General features: G+C 51.2%; 1 protein-coding gene across 3 annotated transcripts in view; it reads left to right on the top strand.

Annotated features, from left to right (window-relative positions):
• HEXB (hexosaminidase subunit beta) overlaps window positions 1–22,927 on the top strand; it is a 903,874-nt gene that overhangs the window by 870,786 nt on the left and 10,161 nt on the right. For all 3 annotated transcript variants that reach the window (XM_069627487.1, XM_069627486.1, XM_069627485.1), the window contains exons 12-13: window positions 2,344–2,434; window positions 5,819–5,923. In XM_069627487.1, the coding sequence (XP_069483588.1) occupies window positions 2,344–2,434; window positions 5,819–5,923 (196 nt within the window). The remainder of the gene's footprint in view (window positions 1–2,343; window positions 2,435–5,818; window positions 5,924–22,927) is intronic.

Raw genomic sequence — 22,927 nt, 5'->3', positions numbered from 1 at the left:
TTTCAAAATGTGTAAAAGGCATGCAAGTGCCGAGAGTTTTTCATTGCAACATGCTCAACATGGAAAATGCAAACCTCAATTTTTACTGAAGATACTGGGTGTTTTGTGACTGCTTTTCGAAATGTACAAACTAAATAGAAACCACAAAAAATAGCTGGCAGGATCTGTTTTGGTTTAACATCTGACTGTTGGGAAATATCTTTTTGCTGCGTTCCTGCCATAGACTTCTATGGGACACCCTTTCTTGTTGCTTTGTTTTTACTTCTGAACTGACTTTTTTAGGTAAGTAAGGCTTTCTCCTTTACTTCACTTGCTTTGTGCTCATCTTTATGGGGAAACCGATCAGGCCATAAAACACTCTACTGGGGACTGTCTCCCTTAATGTATTTGTTTTATTTCTAAAGGTGCACAGATCACTTTGAAGTGTAGTGAGGATACTTTGTATCTTTATAACCTTTTCTTTTGAAACTTTAAGGTCCCAAATGCACTGTGTCCGGGATGGGCTGGCTGCAGCGGATATTTTTCTACCCTGCTTTGGCCGTTTTACTCATTATCACAAAAGCCATACCATGAGATTTTTCGCCTGTTCTTTGGCCATGTGGCCCTTTGCCCTTCTTCCTTCCCTCTCTGGTTCAGAATGGCCATAATATGGAGTGCCCTTTCCCTGGGAAACCGACTGTTTAGTTCCAGTACCCTGAGTATGTGTTACTGGGCAAATTGTGTGGCTAGTGGCTATCCATAATTGGATAGCCAATACCAGTTTGAATGGTACAGCTCCATACCATTGATGGACCTGGACATGCTTCCAGTCCAGATCTTGATTAAAGGAGGGCTCCTGCAGCCATTCGACAGATCATTGTTGAATCCAAGAACCCCTACGAAGAAGTGTAACCCGCTGACTACCAGAATACGGCTAATGCACCTGCCCAGAATTTCCTCCAGCCAAGTCCCAGTGAATCCCTGCCCCTCTGTCCTGATCTTAAGAAGTTCCTTGTTGGTGCTTCAAACCCCCTCTTCACCTCAAAACCCCTATTCGAGGATCTGTGCCTTCAGAAGTGTCCCTGAACCACCTGGTGGACTAACAAGCTCTCTCCTGGGCCACCTTGCAGCAGCCGTCGTAGTTGCAAGTGCATCCTTGTCGCTTGGGGAGGGGGGGGTTTGTGGGCAGTGAGGGGGAGGGATCTTCAACATGTGCCACAAGATGCCTGCTCCTGCATTTTCAGCCTTCTAGTCCCAATGTAAGCTATGCAGGGCTTGCCCCTTTGTTTGCCCATCGAAGATCGCCTGTCGCTGCCTGATTATGGTAAATCCTGTTGCAACAAGTGTTCTTAGTTCCCTGGCAGTTGCTTGTTCCGCAGAATTAGTCTTGCTTTGGTCACAAGGTTCTTCAGCTGGCTAGTGGCTGCAACCATAATACAGGTACCGTGATCAACTGAAAACTAAATCCTGTGTCCAAAACGGACCTCTGAGCTTCCCTCGACCAGACCAAGTCCACAAGAATGTGTCCCCACCGGAATCCCGAACCTCTGGTGGTCTCTGCAGAAATCAGAGGGGGGGTGGGGTTGTTAACATACCCCCCTCTTATCCATAGCATTATATGGGCGTATAATCTTGCCTCGATCCCGCTTTCCTGACTTTGATCGGTGATGGTCTAGTCAAGGATCTGCTCCTTTCCTAGGGTAGTGGGTAATTGAGAGTTTCTTACCTGAACTTTCCTTAACTTTTTTTGGAACTTTGATTCGTAATCACTGTCATTATTCAATTGCATAGTAAACCTGCCTGCTTAGTATATCTTTTGGAACTGATGACTTTAGAGCACTAGGCCCCAATCCATCTCTGTATTAGGGGATCATTGCAGTGTTGCTCTCAAGTGCTTCTACTGTGTTTTACCCATCTGATTACTTACCCGTATTGCACTGTTTTCGAATCAAACTATTTTACATCTTTTCACAAGAGTGAATGTGTTTATGTATTTTATAATAGTTGTGTGACAATATTTACATAGTGTATATTCTAAAGGCCTAATAAATCCTTGTATATTTTTGTACTTGCCTATCTAACTGGAATTACTGGAGTCCTCTGTGTGTCTCATTGTAGCTTTAGACCACTCTCCCACCCCTCCTGAGTCTAAGCCTTGTCTCTTTGCTGCCTATCTTGATTGGGTTTGGCTAGACTCCAGTGTCTTTCCCGTTCACCAGAATATTGTGGCCTCCCAAAATCCTCCCCCAGGGTTGGTTTTGGAAATCAATCTGAACACTGACCTTTCTTTAGATGTACACATATGTGTGTATGTTAAATTCATGTTAAATTCATATATGTAAATGTCTGTTTCTCTAAATGTAGGCACTGAAGAGCAGAAAAGGCTTGTGATTGGCGGTGAAGCCTGTCTTTGGGGGGAGTTTGTGGACGCAACAAACCTAACACCAAGATTATGGTATGCAATATTTTGCAAGATCTGACAATCTTTATTTTTTATAATGTACATGAATGGCAATGTTTTTACCTAACACCATTTATGTTGTTCTTCCTAGAAAATGGCATAATTGCACTTCACAATAAAGCCCTGTGGAAAAATCATGTGCGTTAGTGACTGTTGGGTACTGTCCTTCCTTCTCCCGCCTCCCCTCACACTCCCATCTAGTGGTTGGAGTAGCCTTGTATTTCAGGCCCTGTATTTCAGGCAGGAAAAGAGAGCCTCTCCAAAAGATGCGGTCCCATTCATGATTCCCCAACCATCTCCCAGTTACTGTTTGAGTCTGTTGGGCAGTAAGCACAGGTGCCTTCCCCCTGGCATTCCTGCCTTTTTTTGGTAATGCCTTTTTCATTGCAGTTTCCCCTTCCTTCTTAAGATGGTGCTTTATTTAGTTCTGTTGGCTATTTTTTGTTCAGACAGTCTACTTTTGCTCTACATCTCTTAGTGGCCGCTTCTTTAAACAAATAGCTGTTTGTCCCTTCTGGAGCCTGCATATCTTGTCCAGCGAAACTTCTATTGGTGAGTTCCTGTTAGTTTTGTGCAGGAATTGAAAACACTGAACCTGCTTCATGTCCATGCTAAAAAGATCCTGAAACATAGGCTGCTTTGGATTGTTTGCATTAGGAAATAGTGTCTTGCATGTAGAGGGATTTGGGCCTAGGTGCGGTTCCTAATTTGGCAAGCAGATTGCAAATGTGAGAGGTTCTCCTCGTGCAGGGCCATCCTCCATCTGTTTAGGCGTAGGATACACTTGGCGCATGCATTTACAAGTAGCTATTGGTGACAAAGCACAATCGTAAGCTTTGTCCTAGGCAAAATTTGGGCAGTAACGCTGAGGCACTACACAGCTTTGGACCATCCCAAATAGGCATGGCACACCCGGATAGATGTAGCTCACCTGGCCAAATCCCCCCAGAACGTCAAGTGGTTCAGAGCTTGAGTTTTACGGTTGAGTTTTATTCCTTTCCGGGATCCCACGCCAAGATGTTTATAAGGGGTAGTTGAGCAACTTGTTTTTGGGCCCAAAAGCCACCAAACGCACCTTAGTGTGTTACTCAATCACAAGAACGGTGGAGGCTAGTGTTTTGAATCAGACCTAGACTTATGTGAACTACTCTATATATAAACACAAGAGTGAGGCAATTGCATTTCCCATCACATTGCCACCAACCTTTACTCATTCGCTCCATCAGGTATCTTGTTTATTGAGCAACTTTATTTGGTACTGAAGGTTGGTTCACAGCCTCTGTACAGGGTTAATCTGTAGCCATTAACTTTTCAGTGTTGTGGACACCTACCAGACGACTAAGTGAGCTGCTGCACAAATTTGCCCAGCACTAGTGCCTGGATTCTTTCAGGTCAGGACACGATGGCATTGGTTGTACATTGTGCCAGTTTACGGGTGTAGGGGATTGGTTCCTTGTTCCTATCCCTCCTCCAAGTTCCTCACCGCTTTGGTAGTCTTTCTAAGATTAAGAATCTGTGGGAGGGAATAATCCATTAGAAGTACAAGTGATTTGCCTTTGGTCCTTTCTGGTGGGTAAGTCTTCTCTAAAACCACAAGAAACGACTGACTTTTCACTGTTCATAAGTGAGTTTATTGCAGTCCTCACCAGATTCATACTTTATGGTCTGTTCAGGACAGTACCATATGAATCTGAAATACATCTGGTTTGCTCAGAAATGGGTTCTTGCTCTCCACAGACAATGTGTTATGTCTTGACAGAAACAACAGCAAATGTTTACTGCAACAAGCAGGATGGCACAAAGTCTTTCTTTTACAGTCTCCTCTAGAAGGGAAGAGGAATGTGCAGGCAAATTCAGTTTGCAGGCTTCTATATGATAACAGATCATCCAAAAAGTAATTCCCAGGATCTTCCAAATGTGGGGGTTCACTCCCCCACATAGACTAAGTCAACACAGTGCACACCTTCTGAACTGGTTGGGGAAATTGCATTAATGCTTCATGCATTCTTTCCAAGTCTGCTTGTTCATCCAACTTTCAACAATTGATAGCTTCATTCTGGACTTTCAGATATGTTGTTCAGAACTATTCCTAAGCATAGCAAGTTTCTACATCCTGAGATTCCACTCTTAGTTCAACAAGGATTAGTTATTAACACCTATCTACCATTACTGTATTTGAAGGCTTGGGTCTTTAAAGATGAGCTTTTCCACACTTAGCTATCTCAAGAGTGATTCTATAAAACCAAATGGGACAAGTACAGGTGTCCTGAAAACACTACTTTTCAGAGAGTTGTACTTGAACAGACCCGAAGAAAGATTTTCTTAAAGTAATGAAGTAGTGGAGAGACATTTGATATGCCCAGATCGGGACATGGGAGAGTTTGCAGAGGGCTCCAGAAACTATTTGGGAGGAGGGCAGGTTGTGGAAGATTGCTAGGGCAATTAACTAGAAGAGCACACATTGTGGTGAAGAAGTGAAAGGTTTGTTTTGCTTGCAGTTTGTAACATCCATATAAAATAACAATAGACTATTTTTTTCAAAGTACATATTGCTAGATTGGTACATCGTGTTGAAAAATCATTCTTTTTTTTCCAGCCTTGTCTAAATGCATGTTCAGCTGAAGAAACCCTTAACAATCTGAATGTTTGCTTATGAGTTAAATTCTACTTAGTGCAAAACCTTTCAATAACAGTAATAGTCATTTTGTCACCAGTAGTGGATTAACTCCCAGTAATAAAGCTTTGAAATCTGAGGCGTGCGTTTCCCCTCATTGGCTTCATGCTCATTCCACGAGAGCCAAGGCAGCCTTGGGAGCCTTTCAGAGACATGTACCCATGGCAGACATCTGTAGGGAAACTATGCAGCAGAATACTCATGCCTTTTGTAAATATTAGTCCTTGGTTACATTATCTAGAAGATGCATTTGACCATAAGGTCTTGTGCAACCTCTTTGCTTAAACCCTGGGCAAGACCTGCTGCTGTCATCTGCCTAATCCTTTGGTCTGTAACATCAGATGCCTAACTAGTTGGGAAGAAGGGAGAGTGTAACTTGAGTGACCAGAAATTACCTTCTTGTGATATAGGTGCTCTTGACCCTTGCTCTCCCCCCTTAACAACACACTCCGCAAACTCCCAGCAGAGTAACCTGGGGAAAACATGCAGTTACTTGGAGGTAACGGGTGGAGATTGTTAGGGGTTTTGGCCCATGTGTATGATCAGATGCCCATGCATTAGCTTGGCACCAAAACTTTGGAGACACTTTTTGGTCCATCCTAGGATATAGTTCTACCTCAACCACCCAGTTGGCAAGTAAAAAGAGCAAGGACCAGCTATGAGATTCACCATGAAGGTAATTGTTCCTGTTTTTCATTTTATAGGCCTCGTGCAAGTGCTGTGGGCGAAAGGCTTTGGAGCAGTAAAGATGTAACACAGTTGGGTGATGCGTATAGCCGACTAACAGCGCATCGATGTCGCATGGTCAGGTAAGAAATCTTAATGGAAAAACAGGCCTCTATTCATTTAATATTTAATTGGTTGATGTAGATTTGAATAGTACATGTAATCTCCGTCTATAAACTTTGAGACCACCGAAGGAAGGGTAATTTTCAAGAACCTAGATATTCCTAGGTAAGATTTTGCAACACTTTTCAAAATTAATATTATATTTACATAGCCTTGAGTGCATACTACTGACAATAGATGTCAGCAAGAAGGAAAGTAAACGTACAAGAAGGAGAAATTTGCCAGTGAGCCCAGGAAAAGAAGATAACACTGTTAATGGTTTTACCACAACATTGACTTCCTTGGAGCAAACAATGTTGATGCCCCGATTCTGTCTGTACTTTATAAAATCTCTAAAATGTGGATTTGCCTCTAATTGGGAAACTCTCCACCTTCTTGATTATTGTTTTGGGTAGGATTATACCCTGAATATTCTAGGATGAGGCTTACCACTTGTGGTAGGGCACCCCTACCTTGAGACCAAGGCTGACAAGATGTGTCCCATTAGGAGCCAATCCTACTTGAACATCTATAAACTTTCTCTATTCTGTAGAATGGTTTTGTACATTGATGCTGATGTCCAGTAGAGTTGTAGAATTATTTTCTGCTGTACCAGTGTTATGCAGGAATTTCATGTTACGGGGATTCTAGGGCATCAACCTTTTGCTTTTTGCCTGTCTTTTGTTTCCTTGGTCTCCTTTTGGTGGCCAGAGGGGCTTCTCCACAAGTCTGCCTGCCATTACATCCCTAAATTGTATGGTATGTGTTGACCCCTAAGGTGCCCAGTCCCAGAGGTGTCTCTTAGGCACCCCATATTTGCCTTAGAGTGATTGTGTCACCGTAAAGTGGTTTAAGGGAATGTATTGATGGTGGCTGTACTTTAATTTTGGCTTCATGCAATTTTTACAGCATTGCTAGACCTTGGGGTACCAAATGTTTTTCTTTGAGTCCTGCTCCTGGCTGTTTTGTTTTCTGCGGCTTCCCTAGAATCTCGAGGTGACTTCCCATATATGCTGGGTTGAGCCTTCCACGTTGATAAAGTATCTGAGACGTTGTAACACTGCATAACACCGTATATCGGCAGGATAATTTGCTTGGCTGTGGGAGTCTAGAGAGGTGCTGCGAGTTAATCACTGTGCTGGATCTTCAGTTTTGGCTGTCCGAGGGTGCCACCAGCCATTGTCTCCTGTGAGAAACCTGAGGGTATCCTCAGACCTACTCCCCTTGGATCCTCCTCTCAGGTGGCCAGGGAAAGGCCATTGCAATTGGATCCTGACCCTGGAGGTGGAGAAGTGAGGGAGGATCACCTGGGTGGAAGGTCCTTGTGGAATGGGAATTGGGAATACTGTGTCCTACCTCAGATTGCCCTCTATAATCCCAGACACATTTACGGGCTATTGTCATCCCTTTCCCTCCAGCCCAGATAATATCAGAAGTTATTATCAAGTTAGAAGCCACAGGAAGAGGATAAAATGGAGGGGGCGGTTAAAAGCGGGACATGGTGTCCCCCTTTCCCTTATGAAAACCCCCCTTCTCCAGCATGGGGTCTGGCATGGATTCACATGCTCATGAATATTCCCCGTCGTCAGGCTGGGAATCCTCGGTAAAGAAAAAACCAGTATCAGTTTCGTTTCTGATCTGTCTTTCGTAGTAGTAACCAATCACTGGTCTCTGCGTCATACTGACCACAGCCAATGACTACCCTCTACCTAAGCACCGCCTCTGGCAGCCATCTTCAGATTTTTACTGCACGTTCATGTGTTGGGATCCTCGTGCTATTGCTCTCGAGCGTTAGTGCTATTTTTTTCACGTTTTTTCGGTCAAAAGAGCCTCAAGCTCCACCGATTCTCCATCCGATCAACGGGGACCCGTGTCGGATTCGTCTGCGCCCCTCAAGGGTGAAGATTTCGTCGAGCTACGCTTTTGGAGGACTCCAGAAGTTTCTCAGGCCCGGTCATGGCCCAGGAGAAGGGAAGCTCGACGCCCGGAAAGCTGTTCAGGGTCTGCCCTGGATGCCAGCTGCAGAACGTCTTCAAGGAGGACGAACACTCTTTTTGTCTTTACTGCCTACATGAGGACAAGACGCAAGTGGAGAAGGACTGTGCGTTTTGCGGCAACATGTCGGAGCGGACCATGAAGGACCGCCATCAACGTCTCGCCAACTGGCTGGGAGGGAAGAGCCCGTCCGGCGAGAAGAAGAGGAAGAAATCCGAGCGGTCTTCTAAGACCTTTGAGGACGCCCCGGCGACGAGGGTCCAACATAAGGCCAAGCACCGCGAGTCCGCTGGCACCGGGAGCGCCGAACGGTCGGGCTCTACGGGCGCCAGGCAGGGCGCACCCTCCCCGGCACCATCAACCACGAGCCAACGCTCTGGGTCGGGTAAGAGGAAGGCCGAGCACCCGGCGAAGCTTCTGGAGAGGCCCCGGTCAAGCTCGAAGGCGGAGGGGGAGCGAGGCAGTGTCCCCCCCCTCAAGGATAAGGCAGTGAGCGCACCTAAGGTGGTGAAGGCCTTAATCCATCCGGCCAAGCCCTCTATCGAAACTGTCGTGGCGGCCCTGGCTCAGCCTGTGGAGGCTACACCAGTGGTGGCGACCTCGGGGCTCAGAGTCTCCCTGCCACCTCGGAGGGAGTCCTCTTTTGTGCCCATCGATAGGACCCCCGTGGGGAAGAAAAAGGGGGGGGGCAGGGCGTCGTCGTAGATTCGGCCTCAGCCTCGGAGGAGGAGCTGGTCGAGGTCTTAAGCCACGGCCTCGGCGTGGAAGAAGACCGGCCCGTCGGGATGGATCCCGACGCAGGTGACGACGACATAGTCGAGGGTACCGACGGGGCCCCTGATCGCCCGTCGGATTCCCCTCTGCCAGCGCCGCGAGACAACTCGGCGGCCATTTTGTTGGCTATACAGTCCTTATGCTCAGAGATAAGGACGAGACTACCGTTGCCGACGGAACCTCTCCCGTCGGGGGACCCAGAACCGGGACCTTCTGGTGTTCCCCCTACCAAGAAAAGAAGGATCCACCCTCCGCCTCCTTTTCAGCCGTCGCGCCCCTTCCAGCCCTCCTCCCCGTCCACCCGAGGGGATGATACGGGGACTGACACGGCAGCGACGGGTACGGACGACGAGGTATACGACGAGGATGTACCGTCGTCGCCTCCCACCAGGGCTTCTCCGCCCGACGAGATTGGATCGTTCCACTCCATGATCACCAGGGCATCCGAGCTTTTCCAACTCTGCCCTGAGGAGAAGAAGGAAGGTTTCCTTTATCAGCGGCGCGAGGCCAAGAGGAAGACGGTCCGCGCAGTGCCTCTATTGGACGACATTTGGGATGAGGGCCTCACCCTCCTCAAGAACCCTTCCACGACGCCAGCTAGAAGAGACCGGTACGAGAAGAAGTACCGGGTCCCGGACACGGCCCCCCTGTGCCTCCGGGTGCGGCCTCCACATCGACTTCCCCACCGGATCGCGAGGGAAAGAAATTGGACGCTATGGGACGCAGAGTCATCTCGTCTGCGGCGACGACGATTAAAGCGGCCAGCGCCTTGGCTATCGTGGCCCGCTACGACAGGGAGCTCTGGTACAAACTGGCTCCCCTGCTGGACTTCTTGCCGGACGACAAGAGGGCAGAGGCCCTGGAGATCCTGCAGGAAGGTGAGGTGGCTTCGGACCACGCCATTACCGTTGCGACGGACATCGCCGACACTGGGTTCCGCCAGTTGGGCAACGGCGTTTGCCTTAGACGGCGTGGATGGCTCAAGGCTACGGATTTCCGTCAAGACGTTCAGACCAGAGTCCTGGACATGCCCTTCGATGGGAACAACCTGTTTGGGAAAACAGTGGACGATTCCCTTCAGGCCATTAAAGCGGACACCGAGACGGCCCGGGCCCTTGGAGTTCTGCAACGACGACGGACGCCCTTTCGGAGCAGCGGAGGCAAGGGCGCCTCCAAAAGTTCCGGCGGCGGTTTCTCCACCTACCGTCAAGCGGCCCGCTTGTCGGCTCAGGAGGCCTACAGAGGACGAGGCAAGTCTGGCGGACCCCGCCGTCGTCGCCAAGGAGGTCAAGGCGGCAAAGCCTCGTCGAAGCAGGATTGAACCGGCCGTGGGGTCGGGCCCCCACCGAAGCACCCCGGTGGGAGGCCGGCTGGCGAGCTTCGTCAGCGTGTGGGAGTCCATCTCCACCGACCGTTGGGTGCTGGACGCCTTGGCCCGGGGCCACGCGCTCAAGTTTCAAAGAAGGTGTCCGCGCGTCCCCCCCGTGGCCAGGAAAGAACTTCACGTCCCTCAACTTCTCCTGGAGGTAAAGGCGATGCTCAGGAAGGGCGCCATCGAACTCGTCCCAAAGAGGCTTCGGGGCTCCGGAGTGTACTCGAGATACTTCCTCGTGAAGAAGAAGACGGGGGATGGCGCCCCATCCTGGACCTGCGACGTCTGAACAAGTTCATCAAGGCGCAAAAGTTCCGGATGGTCACCCTCCAGCACGTCCTGGGTCAGCTGGAGGAAGGCGACTTCCTGTCGTCGTTGGATTTGGAGGATGCCTACTTCCATATTCCCATCCTAAAGGGGCACCGAAAATTCCACAGGTTTGTGGTCCAAGGGCGTCATTACCAGTTCAAAGCCCTCCCCTTCGGTCTACGGTCGGCACCCAAGGTGTTCACCAAGTGCCTCGCACCGGTGGCGGCGCAGCTGCGCCACGAGGGGATCCACGTCTACCCCTACCTGGACGACTGGCTCATCCGAGCCAAGACGAGGGAGCTCGCCGTGGTTCACACGGCAAGGACCGTACAACTTCTCACGGACCTGGGATTCTCCGTGAACTACGCCAAATCCCACCTGATACCCGCGCAAGACGCTCTGTTTCTGGGAGCGAGGCTCAACACAGTGTCCCTTCTGGCCTCCCCGTCGGAGGAGAGGACCAGGACCATCCTGGGCAAGGTGCAGCGGATGTTGGTGGCCGACGCGGCCAAGTTGAGGTCCATCAAGTCCCTCCTCGGAATGATGTCTTCCTGCATCTACCTCATTCCCATGTGCAGGCTCCGGATGCGCCCGTTGCAGGAGTTCCTGGACGCGCGCTGGATCCAAACGACGGGCAGTTTCGAGGAAAGGATCACACTCGACGAGACTTTCCGACGAGCGATCCGGTGGTGGGGCACCCGCGCGCATCTGACGGCGGGCATGGACTTCCAGACCCCAGCCCACCAGGAGACAGTGACCACGGATGCCTCCCTGGAAGGGTGGGGAGCGCACACCGGAAATCTGCACGCAAGAGGCCTTTGGCTTCCGACGGAGAAATCCCTCCATATCAACGTCCTGGAGCTCCGTGCAGTGTTTTGGGCCCTCAGGTCCTTTCTTCCGTCCCTCAAGGGCAAGGTGGTGAGGATCTTCACCGACAACACCACCACCATGTTTTACATCAGGAAACAGGGCGGAACCAGGTCCCCAGCACTGTCCAAGGAGGCGCAGGACCTGTGGCATTGGGCCGTCGCCCAAAGGATATTTCTGGTGCCGTTTCATCTGGCAGGGATAAAAAACACCATCGCCGACTCACTCAGCAGGGAGCTGCGCTCGTGCCACGAGTGGGAGCTACGGCAGGATCTAGTGGATCGCCTCTTCCGACGGTGGGGCACACCCCAGATCGACCTGTTCGCGACGGCGACGAACTCCAAGTGCCTGAGGTTCGCCAGCAGGTTTCCCCAGGCGAGGAGCATGGGCGATGCTTTCTCGTTCCCCTGGGAGGGCCTGTTCCTCTACGCGTTCCCTCCTTTGCCACTGCTAATCCGGCTCGTCAACCAGCTCAAGAGGTCACGGTGCAGGATGATCCTCGTCGCACCTGCGTGGCCGAGGCAGATATGGTTCCCGGACCTTCTGGACTTGTCAGCGTCCCCGCCAATCAAGCTGCCGGTGGACGCAGATCTACTCTCCAGGGAAGGAGGCGCCATCCTCCACCACGACCCGAAGTCGCTGAACTTGCAGGCCTGGCTCCTGCAGCGCTAGAGTTTGGAGGATACGACATACCGGTCGACTGCAGAGAGGTTCTTGCAAAGGCCAGGGCGTCCTCGACTCTTAAATGCTACGGACACAAATGGAAGAGGTTCTCTGTCTGGTGCCACGCACAGAAGATTAACCCTCTACGGATTACGGCTCCCCAAGTACTGCTGTACCTGCTGACGCTGGCCAAAGCTGGACTGGCACACGCGTCCATCAAGATTCATCTTGCTGCGATCTCCCGATACACCAGAACCACGGGCCGGACGTCCTTGTGGTCTCATCGTCTGGTGAAAGAGTTCATGAAGGGACTGTTCAGATCGTTCCCGCCGGTGAAGGCGCCGGCCCCGGCGTGGGAGCTCAACGTGGTGCTGACCAAGCTCATGGGACCTCCGTTCGAGCCTCTGCACTCGGCCCCGTTGAAGTTTCTGTCGTGGAAAGCAGCGTTTCTTGTGGCCATCACCTCCGCACGACGGGTGGGAGAGATCCAGGCCCTTTCCTGCAAGGCCCCGTACTTGACTTTTCACGACACGAGGGTAGTGCTCAGGACGCACCCCTCCTTCATGCCCAAGGTACCGTCGGACTTCCATCTCAACGAACCCTTGGTGTTGCCTGTGTTCTTCCCGTCGCCTTCGTCGCCGGCTGAGGGGACTTTGCACTCGCTGGATGTGGCTAGAGCGCTGAAGTTCTACGTGGACCGCACAAAGTGTTTTCGGAAGACGTCACAACTCTTTGTGAATTTTGGACCTGTCAATCAGGGGAAGGCTCTCTCGAAGGCTTCCATTTCCAGATGGCTCTCCGGCTGTATCATGTACTGTCATCGGTTGGCAAACCGACCGCTGCCTGGCCGTCCGAGAGCCCATTCCACCAGAGCGATCGCAGCTACCACGGCGTTCCTTTCTGGTGTGCCCCTGCTGGACATATGCAGGGCTGCTACGTGGAGGTCGACGCACACCTTCACGAAATTCTACTGCGTCGATCGGGATTCCAGGGAGGAGTCCAGGGTCGGCCAAGCAGTGCTGCGCAACCTGTTCGCCTGAGGTGAGCCTGGTGAGGAGGTAAGATGCTTAATGTTGAGTTTGATGTAATGCTTAATGTTGAGCCTTTGCCACCTCCCGTGGTTGTGCATGTGTGTACTGCTATGTATTCTTTATTCATGAGCATGTGAATCCATGCCAGACCCCATGCTGGAGAAGGAACAAGTTACTTACCTGTAACTGTTGTTCTCCAGCATGGGTCTGGCATGGATTCACATGCGAACCCTCCCGCCTACCCCTCTGCGGCTCTTCACTTGGTCATACTGCCACTTCACGTGCTTCCAAATCTGAAGATGGCTGCCAGAGGCGGTGCTTAGGTAGAAGGCAGTCATTGGCTGTGGTCAGTATGACGCAGAGACCAGTGATTGGTTACTACTACGAAAGACAGATCAGAAACGAAACTGATACTGCTTTTTTCTTTACCGAGGATTCCCAGCCTGACGACGAGGAATATTCATGAGCATGTGAATCCATGCCAGACCCATGCTGGAGAACAACAGTTACAGGTAAGTAACTTGTTCCTTCCCCCGGCCTTTATGGGCTATTGAAAGACATCTCCCCTCATTGCACCCTCATTCAACCTACTATGGTACTGGGATGAGGTGACTAGGAGTAGTGAACACTGAGTCATTTCACCACTCTAGTACTGAGACGAAAAAGAGGCCTACAAAGTGTTGCAAAGGTCAGGCATGTCCCAATTTCTCCCTTAATTGCAACTAGGCAATTTCAGTTAGGAACTCGAACCTGCAACCTGTCAGGTAGCTGCAGGTGTATAAAAAGGAGGAGACCAACAATGAGGAGGCCAGCAGGGGATCCTGTGTATGATGAGGCAGTTGTGGTGGGTCCTGCGTCAGAGCCAGAACGCCGGCTGAGTACCCCAGAGAACTGTACAGCCTAGGGCCAGGCGGGCCGCAAGAAAACCACAGGTCCTCTGTGGTCAAAAACACAGCTGGAGCTGTGGACAAGGAAAAGGAAGTAACGTGACAGACGGCCTCCGCGGGGAGGAATCTGAGCTGCCGGCAAGAACTGGAGAGAAACCTGCATGGAAGCAAAGTGACAGGCAGCATCCATAGAGAGGAAGGAGAGCTGCTGGTGAGAACTGGACTGAACTCGCGAACAGGGCTCGCGAGTGAAGGAAAAACAGGCAGAGCTGTCAAGCGAAAGGACAGCTGCCCGGAAGGACCGCCGGAGACTGGTGAGTGGAGAGAAGAGTACCTCGAACCAGGCTACTCGTGGGGGGCTGTGAGGAGACGAGTGTCGAATGAATGAAACATGTGCAGCATAAAAATAAACCCAGAGTCACGGGTTGGAAGCAAATTAAGAACAATGTAATATGCATGCAGCAAAGTAAGCAATTATGAATATTGAATATCAAACTGACCAAGAACTTTTTGAAAAAGCTTCAGTCTGATAAATGAATCTGAAGTTCAGAGATTACCTCATTGAAAGTAACGTCAGAAATAAGAATGCAAGTATAAAAGATTGTAATAGGGTTTGACAGCAAGGTGGTGAAGGAACAGAAACACCATGAAACAAACTATATGTATTAGTAGTGTGGTTCAATACAGTGTGGCGAAGTAAAGAGGCTGAGAGCCAAAGACTGGCAAAGCAAATGTGATGCAGTGTAGCAAGTCCAAAGACTGGTAAAAGGATATGCTACCTTGTGGCAAGCCAAGAGGCTGACAAGGAGAAGCCAAGCGAGTGTGAACATTCATACAGGGGCAAATACAGAAGAACCTCCTGTATGGGCTGTAAAGCCTAGGGTTTCTGGTTGCGTGACCTGTAATAGTTGGACTTTGTGGTGTGACAACCGCACCTAGAGCAGGGAACCCTCAACTGTGAAAGCAATAGGCATTACTGAAGTGAACTAAGAAGAAGTAATCTGATGGAACATTTGACCAAATCCAGAAGGAGTGTAACGTTGGTTTGGCGTTGTTTTGAACCTTGAAAGATTTAGAATAAGTGCAAAGTGACTGTCTTGAACTTGGGGAAGGGAACCCAGAGGAGTTGTGGAACTGTTCTGAAGCTAGGAATGGTAATCCTGGGACTTTTGTGGAATTTACTTGAGCTTGGGGAAGGGGATCTGAATAATATGCTCTGCGCATCTTCCAGCTCCGAACTTTATTTTCAGTCACTATTTCTGTTGCTAACATCCCTACACATTGTTTATTTTTAGTGGTGAGGGCAAGTATAGGGTTTGGACACAGACATTTAAGTTGAAATCTAAGGTAGGGAAATCCCACCTTAGTATATGGCAAGATAGGTATTCATCCATCCTGACATTTGATTTAATAAAACCTTTCTATTGGAACTTTGGATCTGTTGTCTCTGTCTTGCTTCATGTGCCTTCACACTCCATCTTGGGAACGTTTGCTGCCATGCTGCTTCCTTTTGTTGTTTGCCCTGCTGCTGAGAGCAGTTTGTTCAAGTTCCCTCTTCTTTTGGGAGACTCCCTCACTGGATTTTGCAATTCTAACTTGAAGGTAGAGGTCCTGAGAGGAGCTGCTGTTTAAAACTGCGAACGAGGAATACGACACTCAAGTCGTTGGGCCAACTAACTAATAAACCCACTGGCCAGAGAGGCAATAATAGTAATTTTCGTCGCTCGTGCAGACAAAATTCAGAGCGGTTCAGGCAACAGTCTGAATCAGGGAGTATCCTGGGGTAACCATCCAGGCCAAGCCTCACAAGGTTACCAAAGGGGACAGTGCAGATCCCATGGCCGGGGGAGGTCCTCCTCTTCTAGAGGTGGAGCCACACCTCCAAAACAGTGACTACCTGCTTCAGGTGCCCTCCCATGCCTCTCCAGTAGGAGGGTGTATTTCAAACTTTACCCAAGCATGGGAGGACATCCCCTCTGACAAAAGGGGGCTATCCACCATAGCAGGCGGTTATTGTGTGGAGCTAATCGAGCGACCCCGGAAACCATCCCCCGCAGCAAAAGACTCACTTGAAGGAAGAAAAACACATCCTTCTCGAGGAAATCGCAACGCTGCTCCAAAAGGACACCATAGAAATCGCCCTGGCAAACCAGGTAAGCAAGGGTATTTAGTCAACCTACTTCCTTGTGCCAAAAATGATCTAACAATGTGCCCAGTATTAGACCTACGCCCTGCAAACACCTATGTCAAGCCACTAAGATTCTCCAGCATGGGGTCTGGCATGGATTCACATGCTCAGGAATATTCCCCGTTGTCAGGCTGGGAATCCTCGGTAAAGAATAAATCAGTTTCGTTTCTGAACTGTCTGTCTACTAGTAACCAATCACTGGTCTCTGGATCATACTGCCCCCAGCCAATGACTGCCCTTTACCTAAGCCCCTCTTCTGGCAACCATCTTCAGATTTTTACTGCACGTTCAAGTGTTGGGAGACCTCGTGCTGTAGCTCTGGAGCTTTTACTGCATTTTGCGTTTTTTCGAAGTTTACTCTTAGATTTTCGGTCAATCGAGCCTCAAGCTCCACTGATTGTACTTCCGTTTTAGAGGCCTACCCCGTGTGGAAAAAGGAAGCAGGCCGCCTGTTGGATCCAAGCAGTTCAGGAGCTGCCCTGGATGCCGACTACAGAAAGTCTTTGAGGAAGAGCACTCTCGGTGCCTCACAATGACAAATCACACGTGGAGAAGGACTCTGCGTTTTGTAAGAACATGTCCGAACGGACAATGAAGGATCGTCGTACTCGGCTCACCAACTGTCTGGAGGGGGAAGAGCCCAGCAGCAGGTGAGAAGAGGAAGAAGTCCAAGCGGTCTTCTAAGACCTTTGAGGGTGCTCCGGCGACAGGGGCCCAACAAAAGGCAAAGCACTGTGAGTCAGCGGGCACTGGGAGCGCCGATCGGTCGGGGCTCCTCGGCTGCCAGGCAGGGCGCATCATCACCGACGCCATCAACCACGAGCCAATGCTCTGGCTCGTTGAAGAGGAAGTCGGAGAACCCGGGTAAGCTTCGGGAGAAGCCCCGGTCGATCCCGACGGAGACAGCCGAGGGGGAGCGAGGATAGAGTTTCCCTGCCACCCCGCAGGGAATCTTCTTTTCTGCCTATCGAAGACCCCCATGAAACCCCAGCAGGAGAAAGAGCGGGGGGGGGGGCACAGTAGCAGTAACTGACACAGATACCATCTCTGAGGATGAGTTGGCTAGCGTCCAAAGGATCCTGGAAAGGAAGTCCGACAAATCCAGGGCCCACGGGAAGGATCCCGACAAGGTCGCCGAAGAGAGCAACAGGGGAGCCGACGAGGAAGATGGGGCCGCAGAGGGCCCCACGCCCCAGCCGTCGGTCCCGTTGAAGCCGGTACCCGTACCAGGGGACAATTCAGGAGCTATTTTGATAGCTATACAGGCCCTGTGTACGGAGATAAGGACAAGGATGTCCTTACCCCCCCACAGATGACCCAGCAGAGCCTGGACTGTCAGGGAGCCCACCTAACAAGCAGAGATGAGTCCATCCTCCTCCCCCTTCCAGCCTTCACTCCCATCCCCTCCTCTGAGGGATGAGTCGGGAACAGAGACGGCAACGACCGGGACGGACGATGGTGACGATGGGATGGACCTCCCATCACCACCTCCCTGGGCCTCTCCCCCCCCCCCCCCACCCCTGACGAAATTCGCTCCTACTACGCCATGATCGCCAGGGCATCTGAGCTCTTCTAGCTCTGCCCCGAAGAACAGAAGGAGGGCTTCCTCAGCGACGGGAGGCCAAGTGGAAGACTGTCCTCTCAGTCCGTTACTCTACGACATCTGGGACGAGGGGCTGGCACTCCTGAACAACCCAGCCACGGCTCCCCCCCTAAGAGACCGGTATAAGAAGTAGTACTGGGTCCCAGCCTCTACCCCTATGTGCCTCAGAGCACAGCCGTCCCCGGATTCAGTGGTCTCTGTCGCGGCCAAGAAGAAATCGGCGGGAGCGACAGCCTCAACTTCTACATCCCCACTGGACGGCGAGGGGGAAGAAGCTGGACGCCATGGGACGACGGATCATCTTGCCGGTGGCGACGATTAAAACAGCTAACGCCCTCGCGATTGTGGCACGCTACGACAGGGAGCTGTGGTTCAAGATCGCTCTGCTCCTGAACTTCCTCCCGGACGACAAGAGGGCTGAAGCCCTGGAAATCCTACAGGAAGGCGAGGTGGCTCCGGACCACGCCATAACGGTGGCCACGGACATCGCTGACACCAGGTTTCGCCAGATCGGCAACAGCATTTCCCTTCGCCGGCGCGGTTGGATCAAGGCCACCGATTTCTGCCAGGACGTGCAGACCAGGGTTCTGGACATGCCCTTCGACGGGAACAACCTGTTCGGCGAGTCACTGCAGGCCATCAAGGCGGACACCGAGACAGCTCAGGCCTTGGGCGTTCTTCAACGACAGCCGTCCTTTCGGAACTCCGGAAGCAAGCAAGTTGCCTTCAAAGCTGAGTCTTAAACAACCATATGAGGCTTTGTGAGAAGATGCAAAGTTGAATTTGAATTCGGCAGTGGCCCCTCGTGCCGCCAAGCGGCCCGCTCCTCGTTGCAGGAAACCTACAGAGGACACGGCAAGACCGGAGGATCCCGTTGTCATCGCCAAGGAGGCCAGGCCGCAACAAAACAGGATTGAACTGGCCGTGGAATCGTGCCCCCACCCACCCGAGCACCCCGGTGGGAGGCCGGCTGGCGAAATTTGTCAGCATGTGGGAGTCCATCTCCACCGACCGTTGGGTGCTGTATGCCCTGGTCCGCGTGCACACTCTGGAATTTCAAAGAAGGTGTCCCCGTATTCCATCCGTGGCCAGGACGGAAAACCACATCCCTCAACTGCTGCTGGAGGTACGAACGATGCTAAGAAAGGGAGCCATCGAACACGTCCCAAAGAGGCTCTGGGGCTCCGAAGTGTACTCGCGGTACTTCCTCGTCCGGAAGAAGACCGGCGTTTGGCGACCCATCCTGGACCTTCGTGGTCTAAACAAGTACATCAAGTCCCAGAAATTCCAGATGGTCACCTTACAGCATGTGCTGGGACAACTGGAGGAAGGAGACTTCCTATCATCGCTGGACTTGGAGGATGCCTACTTCCACATCCCCTTTCTAAAAGGACATCAAAAATTCCTACGATTTGTGGTCCAAGGGTGACACTGTCAGTTGAAGGCCCTTGCCTTCGGATTGAAGTCAGCGCCCAGGGTGTTCACCAAGTGCCTAGCACCAGTGGCGGCGCGGCTGCACCTGTAGGGGGCCACGTCTACCCCTACCTGGACGATTGGCTCATCCGAGCAAAGTCAAGGGAACTCGCTGTCAATCACACAGCGAAGACCGTCCAACTGCTCACAGATCTGGGATTCTCGATCTACTTCGTGAAATCCCACTTGGTACCCTTCGCAAGACGCCCTGTTCCTGGGAGCCAGACTCGACAGAGTGGCGCGATTGGCTTTGCCGTCGAAGGAAAGGACGAAGGTCATCCTGGGCAAGGTTCAACGGCTGTTTACCATGGACGTGGCCAGGGTGAGATCCATCAAGTCCCTACTCGGAATGATGTCCTTGTGCATCTACCTCCTGCGCCTATGCAGGCTACAGATGCGGCCACTGCAGGAGTTCTGTGATGCCTGTTGGATGCAGGCGGCTGGCAGCTTCGAAGATGGGATCTCACTCAACGAGACTTTCCGCCAAGCGATCCGGTGGTGGGGCACCCGCGCGCATCTAGCGGTGGGCATGGAGTTCCAGACCCTGGCACATCAGGAGACGGTGACGACGGACGCCTCCCTGGAGGGATGGGGGGGGGGCACACACCGGAGATCTCCATGCAAGAGGCCTTTGGCTCCCGGAGGAGAGGTCACTACACATCAATGTCCTGGAGCTCCGAGCAGTGTTCTGGGCCCTCAGGTCGTTGCTTCCGTCCCTCAAGAGCAAAGTGGTAAGGGTCTTCACCGACAACACCACCACGATGTTCTACATCCGGAAGTAGGGGGGCACCAGATCCCCAGCCCTATCCAAGGAAGCGTAGGATCTGTGGCACTGGGCTGTCGCCCAAGGGATGTTCCTGGTACCCTTCCATCTGGCAGGAATAAAGAACACCATTGCCGTCTCACTCAGCAGGGAGCTGCGCTCGTGCCACGAGTGGGAACTGTGGCAGGATCAAGTGGATCTCCTATTCCGACGATGGGGCAATCCCCAGATCGACCTATTCGTGACGGTGACGAACGCCAAGTGCCAGAGGTTTGCCAGCAGGTTTCCCCAGTTGGGGAGCATGGGCGGTGCCCTCTCATTCCCCTGGGACGGCCTATTCCTGTATGCGTTCCCCCCCGACACCCGTCCCCCCCCGCAACCCCCCCCCCCCCCACCCCCCCCCCCCCCCCCCCCCCCCCCTCTGCCCCGCCGTTGCTGCTTTGACTCATCAGTCAACTCAGATGGTCCCGGTGCAGGATGATCCTCGTCGCACCAGCATGGCCGAGGCAGATCTGGTTTCCGGACCTTCCGGACTTGTCAGCGTCACCGTTAATGTTGAGCCTTGCCACCTCCCGTGTTTGCATGTGTGTACTGATGTATTCTTGTATTCATGAGCATGTGAATCCATGCCAGACCCCATGCTGGAGAAGGAACAAGTTACTTACCTGTAACTGTTCTCCAGCATGGGTCTGGTATGGATTCACATGCGAACCCTCCCACCTACCCCTCTGCTGCTCTTCTCTTGGTCCTACTGCCACTTTACATGCTCCCAAATCTGAAGATGGCTGCCAGAGGAGGGGTTTGGGTAGAGGGCAGTCATTGGCTGGGGGCACTATGACCCAGAGACCAGTGATTGGTTACTAGTAGAAAGACAGTTCAGAAACTAAACTGAAACTGATTTTTTCTTTACCGAGGATTCCCAGCCTGACGACGGGGAATATTCCTGAGCATGTGAATCCATGCCAGACCCAGGCTGGAGAACAGTTACAGGTAAGGAACTTGTTCCTTCTGCATGACTACGCTATAAGAAGTAATCCCTCGGTTAAGACCGGGGGATTACATGGTAACATTAGATATGAAAGATGCTTATTGTCATATTTCAATGTTCCCTGTTTGCACACAGAAGATTCTTGCGGGTCAAGATGCCGAAACAGCACTACCAATTCAAAGTGCTACCCTTCGGAATAGCATCCGCACCAAGGGTATTCACAAAGGTACTGGCGGTGGTGGCGATGGTGGCGGTGTACCTGCGCGGTGAGGCAATCCCAGTGTACCCTTAACTGCATGACTGGCTAATTACAGGGGAGACTCCGCAGATAAACGTTCAAAGAACTATCAAACTTCTCTTTCAATTGCATTTCTCCATAAAAGAGAAAAAAATCAAGTCTAGTGCCGAGCACAACCAAACAGTTCTTAGAAGCTGTAATAGACTCGAATGTGGGGTTAGTCTTTCCATCAGAGGAAAGAGTCCAAAATATGTTACTGTAAATACCTCATTATTAAGTCAGCCGCCAGATAAGTGTACGCAAAGCTATGCGTTTGCTAGGCATCTTGCATTTACCTGGTAGTACACACGTGCCTGCGGCCCATGCAGGAGTGGTTGGCGAAACAGTGGTCTCAGGCAAGCGTTCAGTGGGACAATCTAGTGATCGTTTCCCCAACACTAGTTCAAAACCTTTGCTGGTGGACAAGAGAAAATCATTTGAAGGGAAAACCCTTCCACGATCCAGAAGTGCCGGCGATTGCCATGACAGACACCTCACTTGACGGGTGGGGGGCTCATCACCTTCATTACACAGCACAAGGTCTGTGGACTCATGCTACGGCGCAGAACCACATCAATCTGCTGGAACTACTGGCAGTGTTCAAGGCCCTTCAGGCATTCGAGATACACCTAGCAAACCAGTCCGTGCAAGTCCTCACCGACAGCACTACAGCAATGCTTTACATCAACAAAGAGGGGGGGCACACGTTCTCCAAATCTGTCCAAGCTAGCACAAAAAAATTGGAAATGGGCACTCAAACGGAAAATATTCCTATCACCACAGCACGTTCCAGGGGAACTCGACCCTCTAGAAGACTCATTGAGCAGAGATACCCTACAAGAGGAACACAAGTGGCAACTAGACACAAAGGTCGTAGACCACCTCTTCTCTCAATGGAGTTTCCCCTCAATAGACCTGTTCGCTACAAGAGAAAATAGACAATGCCCAGACTTGGCATCCAGGTGCCCCGAGCCAGGCTCCAAGGGGGAACGCCCTATGGATGAACTGGTCAGGGAATGTTGCTTACGCTCTCCCCCGACTCCTCTCATGAACAAAGTGGTGAACAAGATCCACAAGGAACAAATGACGCTGATCCTAGTTGCTCCTATGTGGGCAAGACAACCATGGTATCCACATCTGCGCAAACTGGCGATGTGCGATCCCATCCAACTCCCGTGCCAGACCAACTTACTCAATCAACACTGGGGATTAACAGTGCACCTGCAACCTTACTCTATGAACTTAGCAGCATGGCTCCTGACTTCATAGAGTTCTGACATCTTAACCTACCCCAGAGGCGCATGGATATCCTCAAGGAGGCACGAAAGCCAAACACTAGACACTGTTATTTCGACAAGTGGAGATGTGTAGTTTGGTGCCAGTCTAAACAAATAAACCCCATAGTATGTACCCCATCCTACATTCTAAACTATATGCTCCAGTTGCTAGACGCAGGGTTGGTATTTAACTCCTTGAAGGTCCCCCTAGTGGCTTTGTCGGCTTGCACCACCTCCCATAATACATTTTGTGGTGGAAGGGGCCGGTCATCAAGGCGTTCATGGAGGGAGTAAAGAGAATCCACCCTCCAATTTCAAATCCGCCGCCTGGATGGGATCTCAATGTATTATTCGCTAAGCTCATGGGACCCCCTTTCGAGCCATCGCACAAGTCAAGTCTTAAACACCCGATTTACAAGATTGCCTTCTTAGTGCCTGTTATTTCCATAAGAAGAGTTGGTGAATTGCAAGCAATGTCGGTGCAGGATCCTTACTTTGTCATACACAAAGACAAACTG

The sequence above is a fragment of the Ambystoma mexicanum genome, chromosome 6p (assembly GCF_040938575.1).
Source record: "Ambystoma mexicanum isolate Mex_15411 chromosome 6p, UKY_AmexF1_1, whole genome shotgun sequence".
NCBI lineage: Eukaryota > Metazoa > Chordata > Amphibia > Caudata > Ambystomatidae > Ambystoma > Ambystoma mexicanum.
Note: the sequence above shows the minus strand (reverse complement) of the source record. Positions and strands in the feature narration are given on the sequence as shown.